Source organism: Antedon bifida, chromosome 5, assembly GCF_963402885.1.
Source record: "Antedon bifida chromosome 5, ecAntBifi1.1, whole genome shotgun sequence".
NCBI classification, from domain to species: domain Eukaryota; kingdom Metazoa; phylum Echinodermata; class Crinoidea; order Comatulida; family Antedonidae; genus Antedon; species Antedon bifida.
The window spans coordinates 2,598,035-2,615,490 of record NC_136230.1 but is presented as its reverse complement, the minus strand read 5'-3'; the positions used below and the strand labels follow the sequence as shown (position 1 = coordinate 2,615,490).

Below are 17,456 nucleotides of genomic sequence, written 5' to 3'. Positions count from 1 at the left end.
ATATTCAAATAAATGTCTCTTTTAACTAATACCAATGTGTTAACAACTGTTTCACTTTTTAACATTACAGGGATGTAATTGTCTTGGGCGGATGAAGAATGAAGTTTCTCCACTCAGCCTAAAGCATTTTTCAAGGCTTTAAAATTCTAGCCAGCTTTAGCCTTATTATGTGTACAGTAGCTACTGTGTTATTTGTGCCAACATTATGCCAATCATCTTCTTCTTGTTATTTTCTGCATCTCTTGTCATTTCCTTCAGTTGCCTTTCTTCAAGTTCTATCATTTTTGGGTCATCTTTGGGGTCATCTATTCTTTGGGGTCATCTTCAACATATTCCTCGACTCCTCCATTGTGCGTTAAAGTGTTAAGTTCGTCCTCCACCAATGTGCTATAGACTAGGCTATGAATGAGGTAGGTGCCACCCGGAGAGGTAGAAATTCTCATATGACATTTCTAGACCAGTTTTTTCTGGGGAATCCAAATATATTGGGTAAACGGGCTGTAACCTGAGAACTTTCGCGTGAGGGCGCTTTTTTCAAAATGGCTGCCAGTTACAGTAGACTATGATATCTTGGCAACCACTGGTCATAGAGAGTTGATTTTGGTGTCAAATTGTTCGGAATGTACATGTTCCTATTTGATGTAATAGAACATTTTTTCAGGAAATGGCCGGAAATACCTCTATTGACCTTTGACCCAATATCTAACAGATATCATATCTCCGTAACTACTCGACACAGAAAGTTGTAATTGGTGTCAAACTCTCCAGAATATAGATGTTTATATTCAAACTAATAGAACATTATCTGTAAAAATGACCGGAAATAACGTTACTGACCTTTGACCCAAAATGCAAGACATTTCTCCCATCTGATCACGTTAATCTTGTCAATTAATTCATTTTGTGCCAATTGGAGGTTGACATTCTCATATTATTTTCTGGACCAGTTTTTCATGTGCAATCCGAATATATGAGATAAATAAGCCATAACAAGGCCAAGAATTTAATTCTGGAACTGTTTACACATAATGAATATGAAGACTTTTCAGATTGCAGTGATGTGAGCGATCTTGAATATTAATACACGACATACAGTCTGAAACACTAAAGGGAAGCATGTATGTAGTAAAAGAATTAAATTCTTGGCCTTGTTATGGCTTATTTATCTCATATATTCGAATTGCACATGAAAAACTGGTCCAGAAAATAATATGAGAATGTCAACCTCCAATTGGCACAAAATGAATTAATTGACAGGATTAACATGATCAGATAGGAGAAATGTCTTGCATTTTGGGTCAAAGGTCAGTAACGTTATTTCCGGTCATTTTTACAGATAATGTTCTATTAGTTTGAATATAAACATCTATATTCTGGAGAGTTTGACACCAATTACAACTTTCTGTGTCGAGTAGTTACGGAGATATGATATCTGTTAGATATTGGGTCAAAGGTCAATAGAGGTATTTTCATCCATTTTCTGACAAAATGTTCTATTACATCAAATAGGAACATGTACATTCCAAACAATTTGACACCAAAATCAACTCTCTATGACCAGTGGTTGCCAAGATATCATAGTCTACTGTAACTGGCAGCCATTTTGAAAAAAGCGCCCTCACGCGAAAGTTCTCAGGTTACAGCCCGTTTACCCAATATATTTGGATTCCCCAGAAAAAACTGGTCTAGAAAAGTTATATGAGAATTTCTACCTCTTCGGGTGGCACCTACCTCATTCATAGCCTAGTCTACTAAAAGAGTCCTAAATTAGGCACCTTTAGCCAAAAAAGGATTTTCCTTTTATATGTCATTGTCAGCTACAGTAAAAATTGTATTTAAATTTTGAACAAAGGTGAGAAATCTAAAAAGTTACTATAGACTTTAAACCTATCAATTTCTGCTGAGCTACATTCATTTACCAAGCAAAGTACCGTAATGAATATGAAATAATTTTGGTGTCTCCCCGAAGCAATTCAGATTTAAACTATAATATCAGAAAACCCTAAACTCCCCAGGAATAAATACCAATGTAAAATGCTTGGAATTAAATTTCTATACAAAGTTTGAACTTGAGATCAGAGCGAACTATCAAGTTGCAAATTAAGAAGAATAGCGGACTTAAAAGTCCCCTTTGGGTTGTACCATTCTTTTGTTGTTTACCCACCTGTACAATAAATGGTATATTCAAAGTAAAATCATATTTTGATTACAATTAGGACTTCCGTTGAGACATTACTCAGTCTATATGCCCATCAAACAAACCCAAGTATCAATTACTGATTTTTGTATTATTTAAAAAATCATTACTGCACATTTGTAAGATAGAACGTTGATAATATGTACAGAGCTGTAGGTCATTATAACACTTGGGTATTAACTGTTAAGAGCGAAATAAAAATACGACAAAGACTTTATATGTTAAAGTGGAGCTACACTCAGACTTTCTCAGCTTATATTATGTTTAAGTATGTTTAATTGAAAGTGATTACATACAAAAAACAGGAAAGATATGGCAATATTTTCCAAAAACTAATTTCTAAAAAATTGGTCAGAAAATAGTGTTTTTTACTACATTACACTTTTTCAGTAACTTAGGGGTTATTAGTTTACAATACGTCGCAAAACGCGTTACACTTAGCGACTGACGCGTTTTAGTCGCCGGTGAACGCGTTGGTGAAATGTCTCCCCTTTGGTAAATTATGTGTTGGAAAATGGCGAATCAATTTTATACCAGGGAGTTGTAAAATAATTTTTACAACTCCCTGTTTATACACACAATTAATACGATTTGTTTAGGCCCAAGTAATATTTCCGATAAAAATGTCAGCATAATTTACATGTAACATCATGATTTGCACTGTACAACAACAGCATAATAATCTTAATCAAATTGCTTATTAATTTTAAGCTAGGCCTAGCTAAATCGTCTGCTCAGCCTAGCTAGGTCTAGGTAGGACTGTAGTCATGGGTTCGAAAATGCTTGGTCGTTTCGTCCCATTTATCGTTCCTGTGTTTTCTCGCACATTAAGAATTGTAAAACACAAAATTCTCTTCAAAACAAGACTGGTATTGCTCAGAATAGTAAAGAATAGTAACGGATGTGGAAGCTTATGGCTGACTGAAAAGCAACTATTCAGGCACCCTATCATGGCCCATGGGTAGGCCGAGATTGGGTGCCATAACAAACTTCACAGCTGTAAGGCAGCCAGCTAGAGGCCAAGCAGCATCGTTACATACCTAGACTCTAGTAGGCCTAGGCCTAGCTTTATTGAATATATAGCCACGTCTTTCTCAAATCTCGTTAAATTTGACATTTTAGTAATAATCTCATAATCACTTATTACACTGTGAAACATGATAGGGTCACATCCAGAATGTTTTAATATACTTTTCGCCCGTCAAAAATAACATCGCGACAATAACAGATCGCCAGCTGCAGTGTGAAAAATGTCGTGAGAAATGTCATGTGATCATACTCCCTAGCAAAGTAAAAAACCCAATTGGACCCAACGGGGAAAAGTGTCTATTTACGCGAAATTGCGCAATGTATACGCAATAACAATACCAGAAATAAAAAGATCTGGAAAAATTACATATAAAAACATTTTACATTTTTTTTTTCGTGAAGAAATTAATTTTTTAGGAATATTCAAATATACCCCCCTTTTGCATGTAAAAGAATAGGAAATTACAAGGTATCCCCCCAAAACGCAAAAAGGCGTGATTTTCAAGAAAATCATACTCATTGAAAAAAATTTCAAAAAAATATGAAGTATGAGGGATGATATTTTTAAAGAATAGTTGAAATGTATGAAAAATAGCAATTTTCTGGGTGGAGCTCCACTTTAAGTTTAAGTTGGGTACAGTATACTGTACTTAAAGATGTATTGTCCCCCTGAAAAATAATTTTTTTAAATTTTTGTTGTTGAATATGCCATTTTAATGTCACATAATAGTTATTGACTTCGACCAAAAATTTGATCGAAAAAAAATGTATTTTTAACCTGAAAAAAATGGAATTTAAAGCACAAAATGGTCAAATTGGCTGCCAGCCAATGGATTTTTTGTTGAATTTAACCATTTATCATGTTATTTTAAATAAGTGAAAACATTATTTGTTTCCGTTTTTTTTCTATTCACTATTAAAACTACAAAATAACGTATTCAAAGTCTGATTTAATTAATCTTTATTTTTCATGTGTTTTTTTTTGGGGGGGAGGGGGGGGGGGGCGCGCAATACAGTACATCTTTAACATACTTGCAGGCTATCTACAGACTTTGTTAATATTGTAAGGGCAAATAATATACCCCATTTGTCTTGGCCTTACAATATAATTGTATCTGTAGATAGTACTATTGTACTAAGCATCACTTAATAACTTAACTCCCCAGATATTTGAGCAACCTCTGGTTTCTTTTCCGATAAAATCACAAATGTACATTCAACATTAAATTGTTTTCTTGAAATTGAAATTAATTTGTTTTAAAAAGTCAGTGTCAGATTATTTCAATATCATTTTGAAATGGTAGCAGAAATCAATGTTGATGACCAAATAAAGTTTGTTAAGGAAAAATACTGCCCTCCTTGTATATTTTTTTTATTTGGCCTAATGATGTTAATAATGTAATATTCAACATAAAGAACATAATAAACGCAACCACTATATAAAACATACAGTAGTAGTGTACTCTGGCCATATCTGCACACCTTACTCCTCAAGTCACAGGCATCGGATATGAGCAAGCTTTTTGACCCAACCTCAAGTTCTCATGCCACGCACCTAATATATTTTTCATCAATCTCAAATTTGTCTTCAAAGTACTTGAAAACTTCATAATCATAATTCTATTCTAATTGTTTATCACCAATCCTACAGTGTAAGCCACAACAACTTAAAAACCAACCAAGTATGTATGTTAATGAATTCAATTACGAACGTTTCAAGCCATGAACATTTCGGCTCTGGACGTTTCATCGCAATTTAGAAATAATTATTTTTTAGGGTTGGGGACAGGGGGATGGCACCTTAATTGAGAAATCTCAAGCCAGCAGTGGAACCTGTGGAAAGAGTCTACATAGAGGAGTCTTTATTCATCCATACTTTAGTTGATGGTTTAAATTTTTTTGAAAAAAACTATGACTCTACTAGCCTAGGCTTAGCCTAGAACTAACTAGTACTACTAGGCCTAGCTATGCCTACTCTACTACCAAATGCTATAATAATAATAGGCCTATATATAATAATATAGTCTAGACTCAGAGTTAATAAATAAGTACCCTAGTACTAGCTAGGCTAGATAGTATAGCCAGGCTATGCTTCTTATATTAATAATATTAAATAGGCCTATCTATATAAAAAAGTACATTTGCAAGCAGTATAATTAATACACATTCATAAAAAGCAGTGCCCGAAAATAGGAATCGTATAATATTGGAATCAGCACGTACGCTGAAGGGCACATCCAATAATACTGTACCGAAGTCCACACTCAACAGGTAGTACTTTCCTTTTTTAGCATAGCCACAGCAGGGGGAAACTACCTAACACCGACCACCAAAAAGCAGTTCGTACGTAGGCTAGGTAGGCTAAGCGGGACCCCTGTTAGAGCCTGTAATAATCAGTATCATCACACTTACTTGAACATTTTCTGTCATACATTTTGCTTTACATTGACTTGACAAAATCCCTCCATATGAGCAAGAAATACATAAAATGAATAAAGCACAAACAGCTAAAATATTTATATCCATTGTAAACTCTGTAAATATGCAAAATCGGCCGAAAACTACATCATTTCACAGACTTTTTAGCAGACGGTGTACCGCGGGTAGCGCATACCTCTACACAGTCGACACTCTACAAGTAAATCTGAAATCTAATGAAGCGTGACGAAGAGACCAACTTACAGAGGTTTGTCCTTATTGGTTGTAAATGAGTGCATCTACTTTTAATATTGTTTAATGACAGAGGGCGGCTTTCTCGTGGAAATCTTTTATCGCAACCAATGATTTTAAACTTCATTTTTTAATACATTTCAAACTTCTTTTTTTAATACATTTCAACATGTTGAAAATTTCGACATAGTATTTTGTTTTACTATGTCGAAATTTCGAGTTTATATTGTACATTCCAAAAGAAGTCCACTCTTTAGTTTTCAAAAGTAATCCTGAAAAGAAACCCATCTTGAAAAAAAGCTCATCTTGAGATGAAGAGTACTAAAAAAAAAGAAGCCCATGGACTTATTATTGAGGTTTTACAGTAGTAAAATGTTAACTATATTTAATAATTTTATTATGTAATAATTTTAGCTATGTCAAAATTTTGGCATAGCTATGTTGAAATTTTTGATTCAACAAAAATGAAATTTATTATTGAAAAATAAAATAAAAATTTAATTCATGCTGAAATTAATTTCTCTTTAAGTGAAAAGAGAACACATCAACAAACAATACATTTATTGTTTTTACTTGAAATACATACATATAATACAGTTTAAAATGGTATTTTGATCACAAACATGCCAAAATTGGCAGGTACTGTCTCAAAAATCCTATTACAGTATTGTGGTGGTAAAAATGTCTTCCCACAATGTTCACATTCACATGGTGTCTCTCGTGTGTGTATTCTCAAATGCTTCTTCAAAGTCCCACTTTCTTTAAATTTCTTTCCACAATATTCACATTCATATGGCGTCTCTCCTGTGTGTATTCTCAAATGCGTGTTCAAATTCCCACTATTTTTAAATTTCTTCCCACAATGTTCACATTATGGTGTCTCTCGTGTGTGTATTCTCAAATGCATTTTCAAATGCTCATTCCGGTTAAATTTCTTTCCACAATGTTCACATTCATATGGTGTCTCTCCTGTGTGTATTCTCAAATGTGTTTTCAAACTCCCATTCCGGTTGAATTTCCTCCCACAATGTTCACATTCACATGATGTCTCTCCTGTGTGCATTCTCAAATGTGTTTTCAAATCCCCACTTTGTTTAAATTTCTTTCCACAATGTTCACATCATATGGTGTCTATCCTGTGTGTATTCTCAAATGTCTTTTCAAATTCCCATTCCGGTTGAATTTCTTCCCACAATGTTCACATTCATATGGTGTCTCTCCTGTGTGTATTTTCAAATGCATTTTTAAATCCCCATGTTGTTTAAATTTCTTCCCACAATGTTCACATTCATATGGTGTCTCTCGTGTGTGTATTCTCAAATGTGTTTTCAAACTCCCAATCTGGTTGAATTTCTTCCCACAATGTTCACATTGATATGGTGTCTCTCCTGTGTGTATTCTCAAATGTGTTTTCAAACTCCCGTTCCGGTTGAATTTCTTCCCACAATGTTTACTTTCATATGGTTTCTCTCCTGTGTGTATTCTCAAATGTCTTTTTAAATGCGAACTTGCTTTACATTTCTTCCCACAATGTTCACATTCATATGGTGTCTGTCCTGTGTGTATTCTCAAATGTGTTTTTAAATTCCCACTTTCTCTGAATATCTTTCCACAATGTTCACATTCATATGGTGTTTCTCCTGTGTGTATACTCAAATGTGTTTTCAAATTCCCACTTTCTTTAAATTTCTTCCCACAATGTTCACATTCATATGGTGTCTCTCCTGTGTGCATTCTCAAATGCATTTTCAAATACCCACTCTTTTTAAATTTCTTCCCACAATGTTCACATTCATATGATGTCTCTCGTGTGTGTATTCTCAAATGTCTTTTCATATTCCCATTCCGGTTGAATTCCTTCCCACAATGTTCACATTCATATGGTGTCTCCCCTGTGTGTATTTTCAAATGCATTTTTAAATCCCCATGTTGTTTAAATTTCTTTCCACAACGTTTACATTCATATGGTGTGTCTCCTGTGTGTATTCTCAAATGTATTTTCAAATTCCCACTATTTTTGAATTTCTTCTCACAATGTTCACATTCATATGGTGTCTCTCCTGTGTGTATTCTCAAATGCATTTTCAAATCCCCATGTTGTTTAAATTTCTTCCCACAATGTTCACATTCATATGGTGTCTCTCCTGTGTGTATTCTCAAATGTGTTTTCAAACTCCCAATCTGGTTGAATTTCTTCCCACAATGCTCACATTGATATGGTGTCTCTCCTGTGTGTATTCTCAAATGTGTTTTCAAACTCCCATTCCGGTTAAATTTCTTTCCACAATGTTCACATTCATATGGTGTCTCTCCTGTGTGTATTCTCAAATGTGTTTTTAAATTCCCACTTCTTATAAATTTCTTCCCACAATGTTCACATTCATATGGTGTCTCTCCTGTGTGTATTCTCAAATGTATTTTCAAATCCCCATTTTGTTTGAATGTCTTCCCACAATGTTCACATTCATATGGTGTCTCTCCTGTGTGTATTCTCAAATGTCTTTGCAAACTCCAAATCTGCTTGAATTTCTTCCCACAATGCTTACATTCATATGGTGTCTCTCCTGTGTGTATTCTCAAATGCATTTTCAAATGCCCACTTGCTTTAAATTTCTTCCCACAATGTTCACATTCATATGGTGTCTCTCCTGTGTGTATTCTCAAATGTGTTTTTAAATTCCCACTTTCTCTGAATTTCTTTCCACAATGTTCACATTCATATGGTGTCTCTCCTGTGTGTATTCTCAAATGTATTTTCAAATTCCCATTATGTTTAAATTTCTTCCCACAATGTTCACATTCATATGGTGTCTCTTCTGTGTGTATTCTCAAATGTGTTTTCAAATTCCCACTTTGTTTAAATTTCTTCTCACAATGTTCACATTCATATGGTGTCTCTCCTGTGTGCACTCTCAAATGTGTTTTCAAATGCCCACTTACTTTAAATTTCATCCCACAATGTTCACATTCATATGGTGTATGTCCTGTGTGTATTCTCAAATGTGTTTTTAAATTCCCACTTTCTCTGAATTTCTTCCCACAATGTTCACATTCATATGGTGTTTCTCCTGTGTGTATTCTCAAATGTATTTTCAAATTCCCACTTTGTTTAAATTTCTTCTCACAATGTTCACATTCATATGGTGTTTCTCCTGTGTGTATTCTCAAATGTCTTTTCAAATGCCCACTTACTTTAAATTTCATCCCACAATGTTCACATTCATATGGTGTCTCTCCTGTGTGTATTCTCAAATGTGTTTTTAAATTCCAACTTTCTCTGAATTTCTTCCCACAATGTTCACATTCATATGGTGTCTCTCCTGTGTGTATTCTCAAATGTGTTTTCAATTGCCCACTTTGTTTAAATTTCTTCTCACAATGTTCACATTCATATGGTGTTTGACCATATACCATAAAATCATCAAAATGGGTTACACATTTGTTAAACTCTTCTGTCCGAGAATTTGTATGTATTCCTAAATGTAACTTCAAATCATTGAACTCAAATTTATCTCCACAGTGTTCACATTTATATTTCATGATGTTGGTTTAGCAACGTATATGCACGTGACATACACTAGGCTTAGTAATAGTATAGTATATAGTATACAATTACAGGGTTCACCACATACATTACCAGAAACATTATTAAGGAATTCTTATCCCTAGTTGTTTAGTAAAGGCCTCTATATTTAGAGTAGTAAAGGAATAGGGCGCCCACTACAGTCTACTCCTACGACTACTCTATTAGAAGTACAAGAAGTACAGTTCAGCAGTAGGCCTAGTACTACTACTCTGCCGATCAGACTCCGGCCGCCATTCACTCTCCGCGAGGCGGTAGGCCTAGTAGGCCTGGTATGGTTTTATGATAAAAATGATACACGTTACTAACATGCTCTAGTGGTAAATTTATATATGTATATATATATAGATTTTCTGTATATTCCTTCTTTCCAGAAACAAGTTAAATCAATTAAAATACTGTTAGGCTTTTCATTCTGAAATTAAACGCGTGCGTCAATCATCAGCCGATCGCTTGCTGACGATTGCGTCCAGCTTTCTTCGCGCCACAAAAACACAAATCGCTTATCACAGAGGGCGGTCTTCTTCAATTTCGGAATAAACCTATTATCATTATTTTGACAGTTTTTTCCATAAATAAAACGTACAATTAACTACACCTATCACAATAACATTAAATATAAATGTTAGCATTTACAAACTTTAATAAAAGGATTACAAAAGTACTATGATATTTAAAACATGGTACTTTTGTTATTTTTTTATTTGGATACGTAATAATTATAAAAACACGTTTCTTTTATTAGACGTTATAATTAAGAACATTTCATTGTCCTAGCCTTTATTTTTTGAAAACGTTTAAAATACCATATTTGTAAAACGTTTCTTGAATCAAGATCAACATTTAATTTGTTTCATTATGTCTTTTCAAAGTTGATAAAACTATTTCTAAGACGTCTTCTTAAAAGTTTTAATTTGATTTGTCTTAAAAAAGGTTTGAATCAAGTTATCTCAACTTTGTTTTTTGTTATGTCCATGTCCTTTCAATGTCTTACAAACCTTCAAAAACGTTTTTAAAGACCATGTTAACAAAGCCCGTAGCCAGCGAACGAGGGTTTGAAAGAACCAACCTTTTCCTGCAGTACCTCCTTTACACCAGAGACCAGCAGTGAAAGTTCTAGTAACTCAGGGGCGGTCGCAGAACTATTTTAAGGGGGTTGCCCACGAGTCCAGGACCGTAGGTTTTTTTGTTAAATGACACCCCTAGAGGGCCTGAAATGGTAATCTCGCACGTAAAATTCACGATAAATAGCACCTATAGTTCGTCGGAAATGACACTCTATATCGGGCTACCAATACCATTGTATGCCGCCTAATTTTTCCGCCGGAAAACACACGCGATATATTTAACGTCAGAGGAGGTCCCCGACGAATGTACTTCCGGTAAGCTAATAAATTCTGGCAATTATAATCAATAAATACAAATTAATTATTATTATCAATTAATAATTTAAAAAAAGTTAAACAAACAATATGAAGCTGCTGCTATAAATATTAATATTAAGCAAAACGTTAAATTGTATTATTTTGATCAATAAGTCAATAAAACCACAATTTCCAAAATTCATTTTCATTTATCCACTATAAACTGTACAAGAGTGTTGCTTAAACTGCACTTTTGAAAAGAAACTATGATCAAAATTTGCAAAAAGATACAAATAAACACTTTTATTTCAAAGTTTAAAACGTTCGTAATTTCTACGAAAATTTGGCCCAATATTACGGAAATAAGATGAAGATAAATACGGAAATACTTAAATGATGGGGAATCTCGGGCAAAATGCAATAATTATGGACAAATCAACGACCCATATGACGGGGTTTTCCACGAACACAGTGTGTGTAGTGGCCTTTCGTACCTTCTCATGACGCACACGAGCAATCCAAACAGTCAGAAATTCATTCTGAGCATGTTCAGAAATAATATATCCACACACATAAAATTATTATCATTTTTTTGCTAATCCTGTCTGTGCCATCAGGCAAATTATTTTTATCTAGGTATATGTCTAAACATTTTTCTTCAGTTACTTACTCTCCAGACTCTTGCACTCCCCTTTTGCGGAAAAAAAAGAACCCCTACACATATCCTGGCTACGGGCTTAAAAGGTTAGGCCTACACTAAACGTTTCATTTATTATACCAGGGAAGAGTTAAATTACATCTTCCCTGATTATACACTATTGGTATGTCAAGATTTACACGTATTTGGGACGTTTCTGAAACGTATTACAAACGTTATTAGTAGAACCAAGAGAAGAGTGAAGAGAGAATGGTTAGGAGAATATTATGTCGATGAGTTTATGTGGCGTACGGCAAGAATTTAGGTTGACAACATCTGCAGGATCCATTGCATTTTATGACTTCTTTTATTGACAGATAATAAATCGTCATCATTTTATTCCACCAGTAAAAGTTTCATGTCAAACCACGATGAACTAATAACAATGAGAAGTTATGTACGGTAATTTATATTTCATTATGTGAATAAATATACTAAAATACTGATTATTGAGGAATAATTTTGAATTAATTTTATTTATTTTTTAATGTTCCATAATATAGTTATTCAATCCAAAATTGGATCGAAACAAACAAATTATTTACATGAAAAAACTGCAATTTAAGCAAAATATAGTGAAATTGGCAGCCAGTCAGTTTTGGTTGAATTTAACCATTCGTTATGTCTTTTTATAAGTAAAACATTTTTTTTCCCGTTTTTTTTCTTCTGCAGAAGTGATTAACTTTATTAAAACTACAAAATAACCTAATCAAAACCTGATTTAATTAATCTTAATTTGTATGTTTTAGGAGAACAATAACATTAACATTTGTTTTATGGGTTTTTTTTCAACGTAAGGTATGTGTCTGCATGTTGTTTTATAAACTGTATATTAAACGTTTGTAGGTATTTAGGCCCTATAGGAACAAGGTGATTTAATGCCAGATAACTTGTGATGTAGATCATGGAGTAAAGAATTATTATTCTTTACTCCATGTGTAGATATAATGTATGATCAAGTTAATATTGTACATACATTTAATACAGTTTAAAATGGTATTTTACAGCTCACTATGTCGGTCGGTATATGGCCTTGTCTTGATATCAGTTTCATCTAGCTAAATCAATTGTTCACAGTGTATTCCTTATGACCAGGAATCGATGTGGTGATGTTTTCACGGTGCGCAATCAAAAATTACGCGGTCTACGCACGATTTAACGAAATCACGTTTGTAATCATATCTTCACAAGCATGAATGACAATTAAATAAATGTTGGTACTCATAAATTTCAGGGCATAAATCATCATAATTATGGCAATACAATTACGTGCGTTGCGCATGTTAAGCATGCGTACGCGTGCTTAAAATTTTCAAAATCTATTTTCCATGAAATAAGATTACGCTTCAGGCAATTTTAAGCGCTTAAAAAATTGCCATAAGTGCGCAGATTTTTTCACGCGCACTGCGCGTTAAATGTTAATATGGACTCTTTTTGCCAGATTTCTGTTTTACAACCTTTCTTTAATAATACCATATTTGATTCACTTTTCAACTCGAAATGTTGTTGCAATTCGGTTGGTTGGTCGGCAAACACTAACTGAGTACGCGACTGCAGCCATCTATATGGCCTTGTTTATTATTAAATTGGCAGGTAAATTTCTAAATTATCCCAATTGTATTAGCAATTCACATTTACAGCATTCATTTAGAAAAGAAGCCCCTTTTCTTTTACTTACTATGTATTATGTCAACATTTTGAGATAGTAAAATTGAAAAAACAAAATCTGTCAAAATTTCGACAAAGCTAATACAGTATTATGGTTTATTCTTTTCTATATTTTTTTGACAAAAATGAAATTTATTATTGAACTATAAAATAACAATTTAATATTTCAATTGATTGCTGAGATTAATTTTTGTTAAGTGAAAAGAAAAACATAAACAAACAAAAGCTTTATTGTTAAAAATATTTATTGTTTTTACTTGAAAGACTCTGTAATTATAGTTTTTGAATAGTAAACCTAACTCTACCCATTACTATCACCAACCTTGTATTGGTGTCTCTCGTGTGTGTATTCTCAAATGAATTTTCAAATGCCCACTTGCTTTAAATTTCTTCCCACAATGTTCACATTCATATGGTGTCTCTCCTGTGTGTATTCTCAAATGATTTTTGAAATGCCCACTTGCTTTAAATTTCTTCCCACAATGTTCACATTCATATGGTGTCTCTCGTGTGTATTCTCAAATGCTTCTTCAAATTCCAACTTTCTCTGAATTTCTTCCCACAATGTTCACATTCATATGGTGTCTCTCCTGTGTGTATTCTCAAATGATTTTTCAAATGCCCACTTGCTTTAAATTTCTTCCCACAATGTTTACATTCATATGGTGTCTCTCCTGTGTGTATTCTCAAATGATTTTTTAATGCCCACTTGCTTTAAATTTCTTTCCAAAATGTTCACATTCATATTGTGTCTCTCCTGTGTGTATTCTCAAATGATTTTTCAAATGCCCACTTGCTTTAAATTTCTTCCCACAATGTTTACATTCATATGGTGTCTCTCCTGTGTGTATTCTCAAATGATTTTTCAAATGCCCACTTGCTTTAAATTTCTTCCCACAATGTTCACATTCATATGGTGTTTCTCGTGTGTGTATTCTCAAATGCTTCTTCAAATTCCAACTTTCTCTGAATTTCTTCCCACAATGTTTACATTCATATGGTGTCTCTCCTGTGTGTATTCTCAAATTATTTTTCAATGACCACTTGCTTTAAATTTCTTTCCAAAATGTTCACATTCATAATAATGGTGTCTCTCCTGTGTGTATTCTCAAATGATTTTTCAAATGCCCACTTGCTTTAAATTTCTTCTCACAATGTTCACATTCATATGGTGTCTCTCCTGTGTGTATTCTCAAATGCTTCTACAAATTCCAACTTTCTCTGAATTTCTTCCCAGAATGTTCACATTCATATGGTGTCTCTCCTGTGTGTATTCTCAAATGTGTTTTCAAACTCCCAATTTGGTTAAATTTCTTCTCACAATGTTCACATTCATATGGTGTCTCTCCTGTGTGTATTCTCAAATGCTTCTTCAAAGTCCCACTTTCTTTAAATTTCTTTCCACAATATTCACATTCATATGGCGTCTCTCCTGTGTGTATTCTCAAATGTGTTTTCAAACTCCCAATCTGGTTGAATTTCTTCCCACAATGTTCACATTCATATGGTGTCTCTCCTGTGTATTCTCAAATGTGTTTTCAAACTCCCAATCTGGTTGAATTTCTTCTCACAATGTTCACATTCATATGGTGTCTCTCTTGTGTGTATTCTCAAATGTGTTTTCAAACTCCCAATCCGGTTGAATTTCTTCCCACAATGCTCACATTCATAATGGTGTCTCTTCTGTGTGTATTCTCAAATGCATCTTCAAAGTCCCACTATGTTTAAATTTCTTTCCACAATGTTCACATTCATATGGTGTCTCTCCTGTGTGTATTCTCAAATGTGTTTTCAAACTCCCACTATGTTTAAATTTCTTTCCACAATGTTCACATTCATATGGTGTCTCTCCTGTGTGTATTCTCGAATGCTTCTTCAAAGTCCCACTTTCTTTAAATTTCTTTCCACAATGTTCACATTCATATGGTGTCTCTCCTGTGTGTATTCTCAAATGTGTTTTCAAACTCCCACTATGTTTAAATTTCTTTCCACAATGTTCACATTCATATGGTGTCTCTCCTGTGTGTATTCTAAAATGCTTCTTCAAAGTCCCACTATGTTTAAATTTCTTTCCACAATGTTCACATTCATATGGTGTCTCTCCTGTGTGTATTCTCAAATGTGTTTTCAAACTCCCAATCTGGTTGAATTTCTTCCCACAATGCTCACATTCATATGGTGTCTCTCCTGTGTGTATTCTCAAATGTGTTTTCAAACTCCCAATCTGGTTGAATTTCTTCCCACAATGTTCACATTCATATTGTGTCTCTCCTGTGTGTATTCTCAAATGCATTTTCAAATTCTCACTTTCTCTGAATTTCTTCCCACAATATTCACATTCATATGGGGTCTCTCCTGTGTGTATTCTCAAATGTCTTTTCCAATTCCCACTGACTTTAAATTTCTTCCCACAATGTTCACATTCAAATGGTGTCTCTCGTGTGTGTATTCTCAAATGTCTTTTCCAATTCCCACTTTCTTTAAATTTCTTTCCACAATGTTCACATTCATATGGTGTCTCTCCTGTGTGTATTCTCAAATGCATTTTCAAATTCCCATTTTTTCTAAATTTCTTCCCACAATGTTCACATTCATATGGCGTCTCTCCTGTGTGTATTCTCAAATGCGTTTTCAAACTCCCAATCTGGTTGAATTTCTTCCCACAATGTTCACATTCATATGGTGTCTCTCCTGTGTGTATTCTCAAATGCTTCTTCAAAGTCCCACTATGTTTAAATTTCTTCCCACAATGTTCACATTCATATGGTGTCTCTCCTGTGTGTATTCTCAAATGTGTTTTCAAATTCCCACTTTTTTTAAATTTCTTCTCACAATGTTCACATTCATATGGTGTTTGACCATATACCATAGAATCATCCAAATCTGTTACACATTTGTTGAACTCTTCTGTTTGAGACTGTGTATGTATTCCTAAATGTAACTTCAAATCATTTAACCCAAATTTATCTCCACAGTGTTCACATTTGTATTTCATGATGTATTGTTGTACACAGACCGACACTTACTACTACTACTACTTGTCAAGTAACTTGAAATATTATCTAGGAACTATCCCTTATCAGGCCTAGAGAACTACTTAGTAAGGCCTATATTTAGTACTAGTAGTACTATAGTAAAAAGGAACGTAACGGGGCCGCCCACTAACATTCAGGATTCTACAAACAGTCTATCTACTCTGCCGATCACACTCTGGCCGCCATCACTCCGGCGGTTGGTAGGCCTCCTAGCCTAGCTAGCCGGCCTAGGCTAGTACTAGTAGGCCTCTGCTGGCTGGTAGTAAGGTTTTATGATAAAAATGATATCAAGTTACTAACAATAACATGCTCTAGATAGTAGTAAATTTATATATATATGCTGTATATGTATATTCCTTTGCAGAAACAATTAAAATAAAAAATACTTTTCATTCGAAATTAAAAGCGTCAATCGTCAGAGCAGCAGCTTCTTTGCTGCTTCTTTCGCGCCACACAGAGGGCGGTCTTCTTCAGGTTCGCACTGGTTTCGCACAGAGCCATATATAGAGAGAGTTTCGACCAAAAGGTTTCGACATGAATGGATTAGAAGCCGTGTTTGTGTCCAACTATTCCTATGTAGCGTATGGAGTTGAGTCTTTTGTTTTGAAAAAAATGTATAACGTTCAAAAGGCTTTAATTATCGAATTTAATATCAAAACAATCAATTTGATTAAAGGTTTTTGTTAAAATAATAAAAAAATTATAAAGTTACTACTACCATGTCATTACATTACCTCACTGAAAGAGATGCTGTTTCCGATTATTAATCTATTAATCTTATATATTTATGTAGGCCTACACAGATTTCTTATACTTGGAGTATGAAGAGACTTTTTAATAAGTTTGTGCAATTGTTTTACTTGGTGCAATATTTTTTGTATTTGGATGTTTTTTAGGGGAAACTGACTCTTTGAGTTATAGTATTATTTTTTGCTTTAGTGCCCCTGACCATTGTGCTTTGTTTCTGTTCTGTATTATTTTAATGTTTATTGGTGGAATAAATAAATGAAAAATGAAATTTTTCGATACGCAATTAAACAAATTAAACAATTTTAAACCTTAAAGAATTATATTTTGTTTTTAAAGTTAATGATGTCTTTTCAACGTTGATAAAGCTATATCGAAGACGTCTTCTTAAAAGTTTTAATTTGATTTGTCTTAAAAAAAAGTCCATGTCCATTCAACATACAGTTACCAGGGAGGAATCTGTAAC

The 17,456-nt window shown here is 33.9% G+C and overlaps 2 protein-coding genes across 3 annotated transcripts in view; both read right to left on the bottom strand.

Moving 5' to 3' along the window:
- The window catches only part of LOC144842871 (anosmin-1-like), a 39,637-nt gene extending 33,842 nt beyond the window's left edge, over positions 1-5,795 (bottom strand). For both annotated transcript variants that reach the window (XM_078699438.1, XM_078699439.1), the window contains exon 1: positions 5,639-5,795. In XM_078699438.1, the coding sequence (XP_078555564.1) occupies positions 5,639-5,752 (114 nt within the window). In that variant the 5' untranslated portion in view covers positions 5,753-5,795. The remainder of the gene's footprint in view (positions 1-5,638) is intronic.
- Positions 5,796-6,425: 630 nt separating this feature from the next.
- Positions 6,426-16,203, bottom strand: LOC144842524 (uncharacterized). The gene is made up of 2 exons (XM_078698973.1): positions 14,878-16,203; positions 6,426-9,424 (listed from the first exon to the last, which is right to left on the bottom strand). The coding sequence occupies exons 1-2, from the start codon at positions 16,201-16,203 to the stop codon at positions 7,028-7,030; spliced, it is 3,723 nt and encodes a 1,240-aa protein (XP_078555099.1). The 3' UTR covers positions 6,426-7,027.
- Positions 16,204-17,456: the final 1,253 nt, after the last annotated feature.

Excerpts from the sequence above, each read along its gene's own strand:
- LOC144842524 (XM_078698973.1), bottom strand. The coding sequence starts at position 16,203 with ATGAAATACAAATGTGAACACTGTGGAGATAAATTTGGGTTAAATGAT. Across the intron at positions 9,425-14,877 it reads ACACAGAAGAGACACCATTA|TGTGAACACTGTGGAGATAA; the intron begins TGAATGTGAGCA and ends ATGAAATATAAA.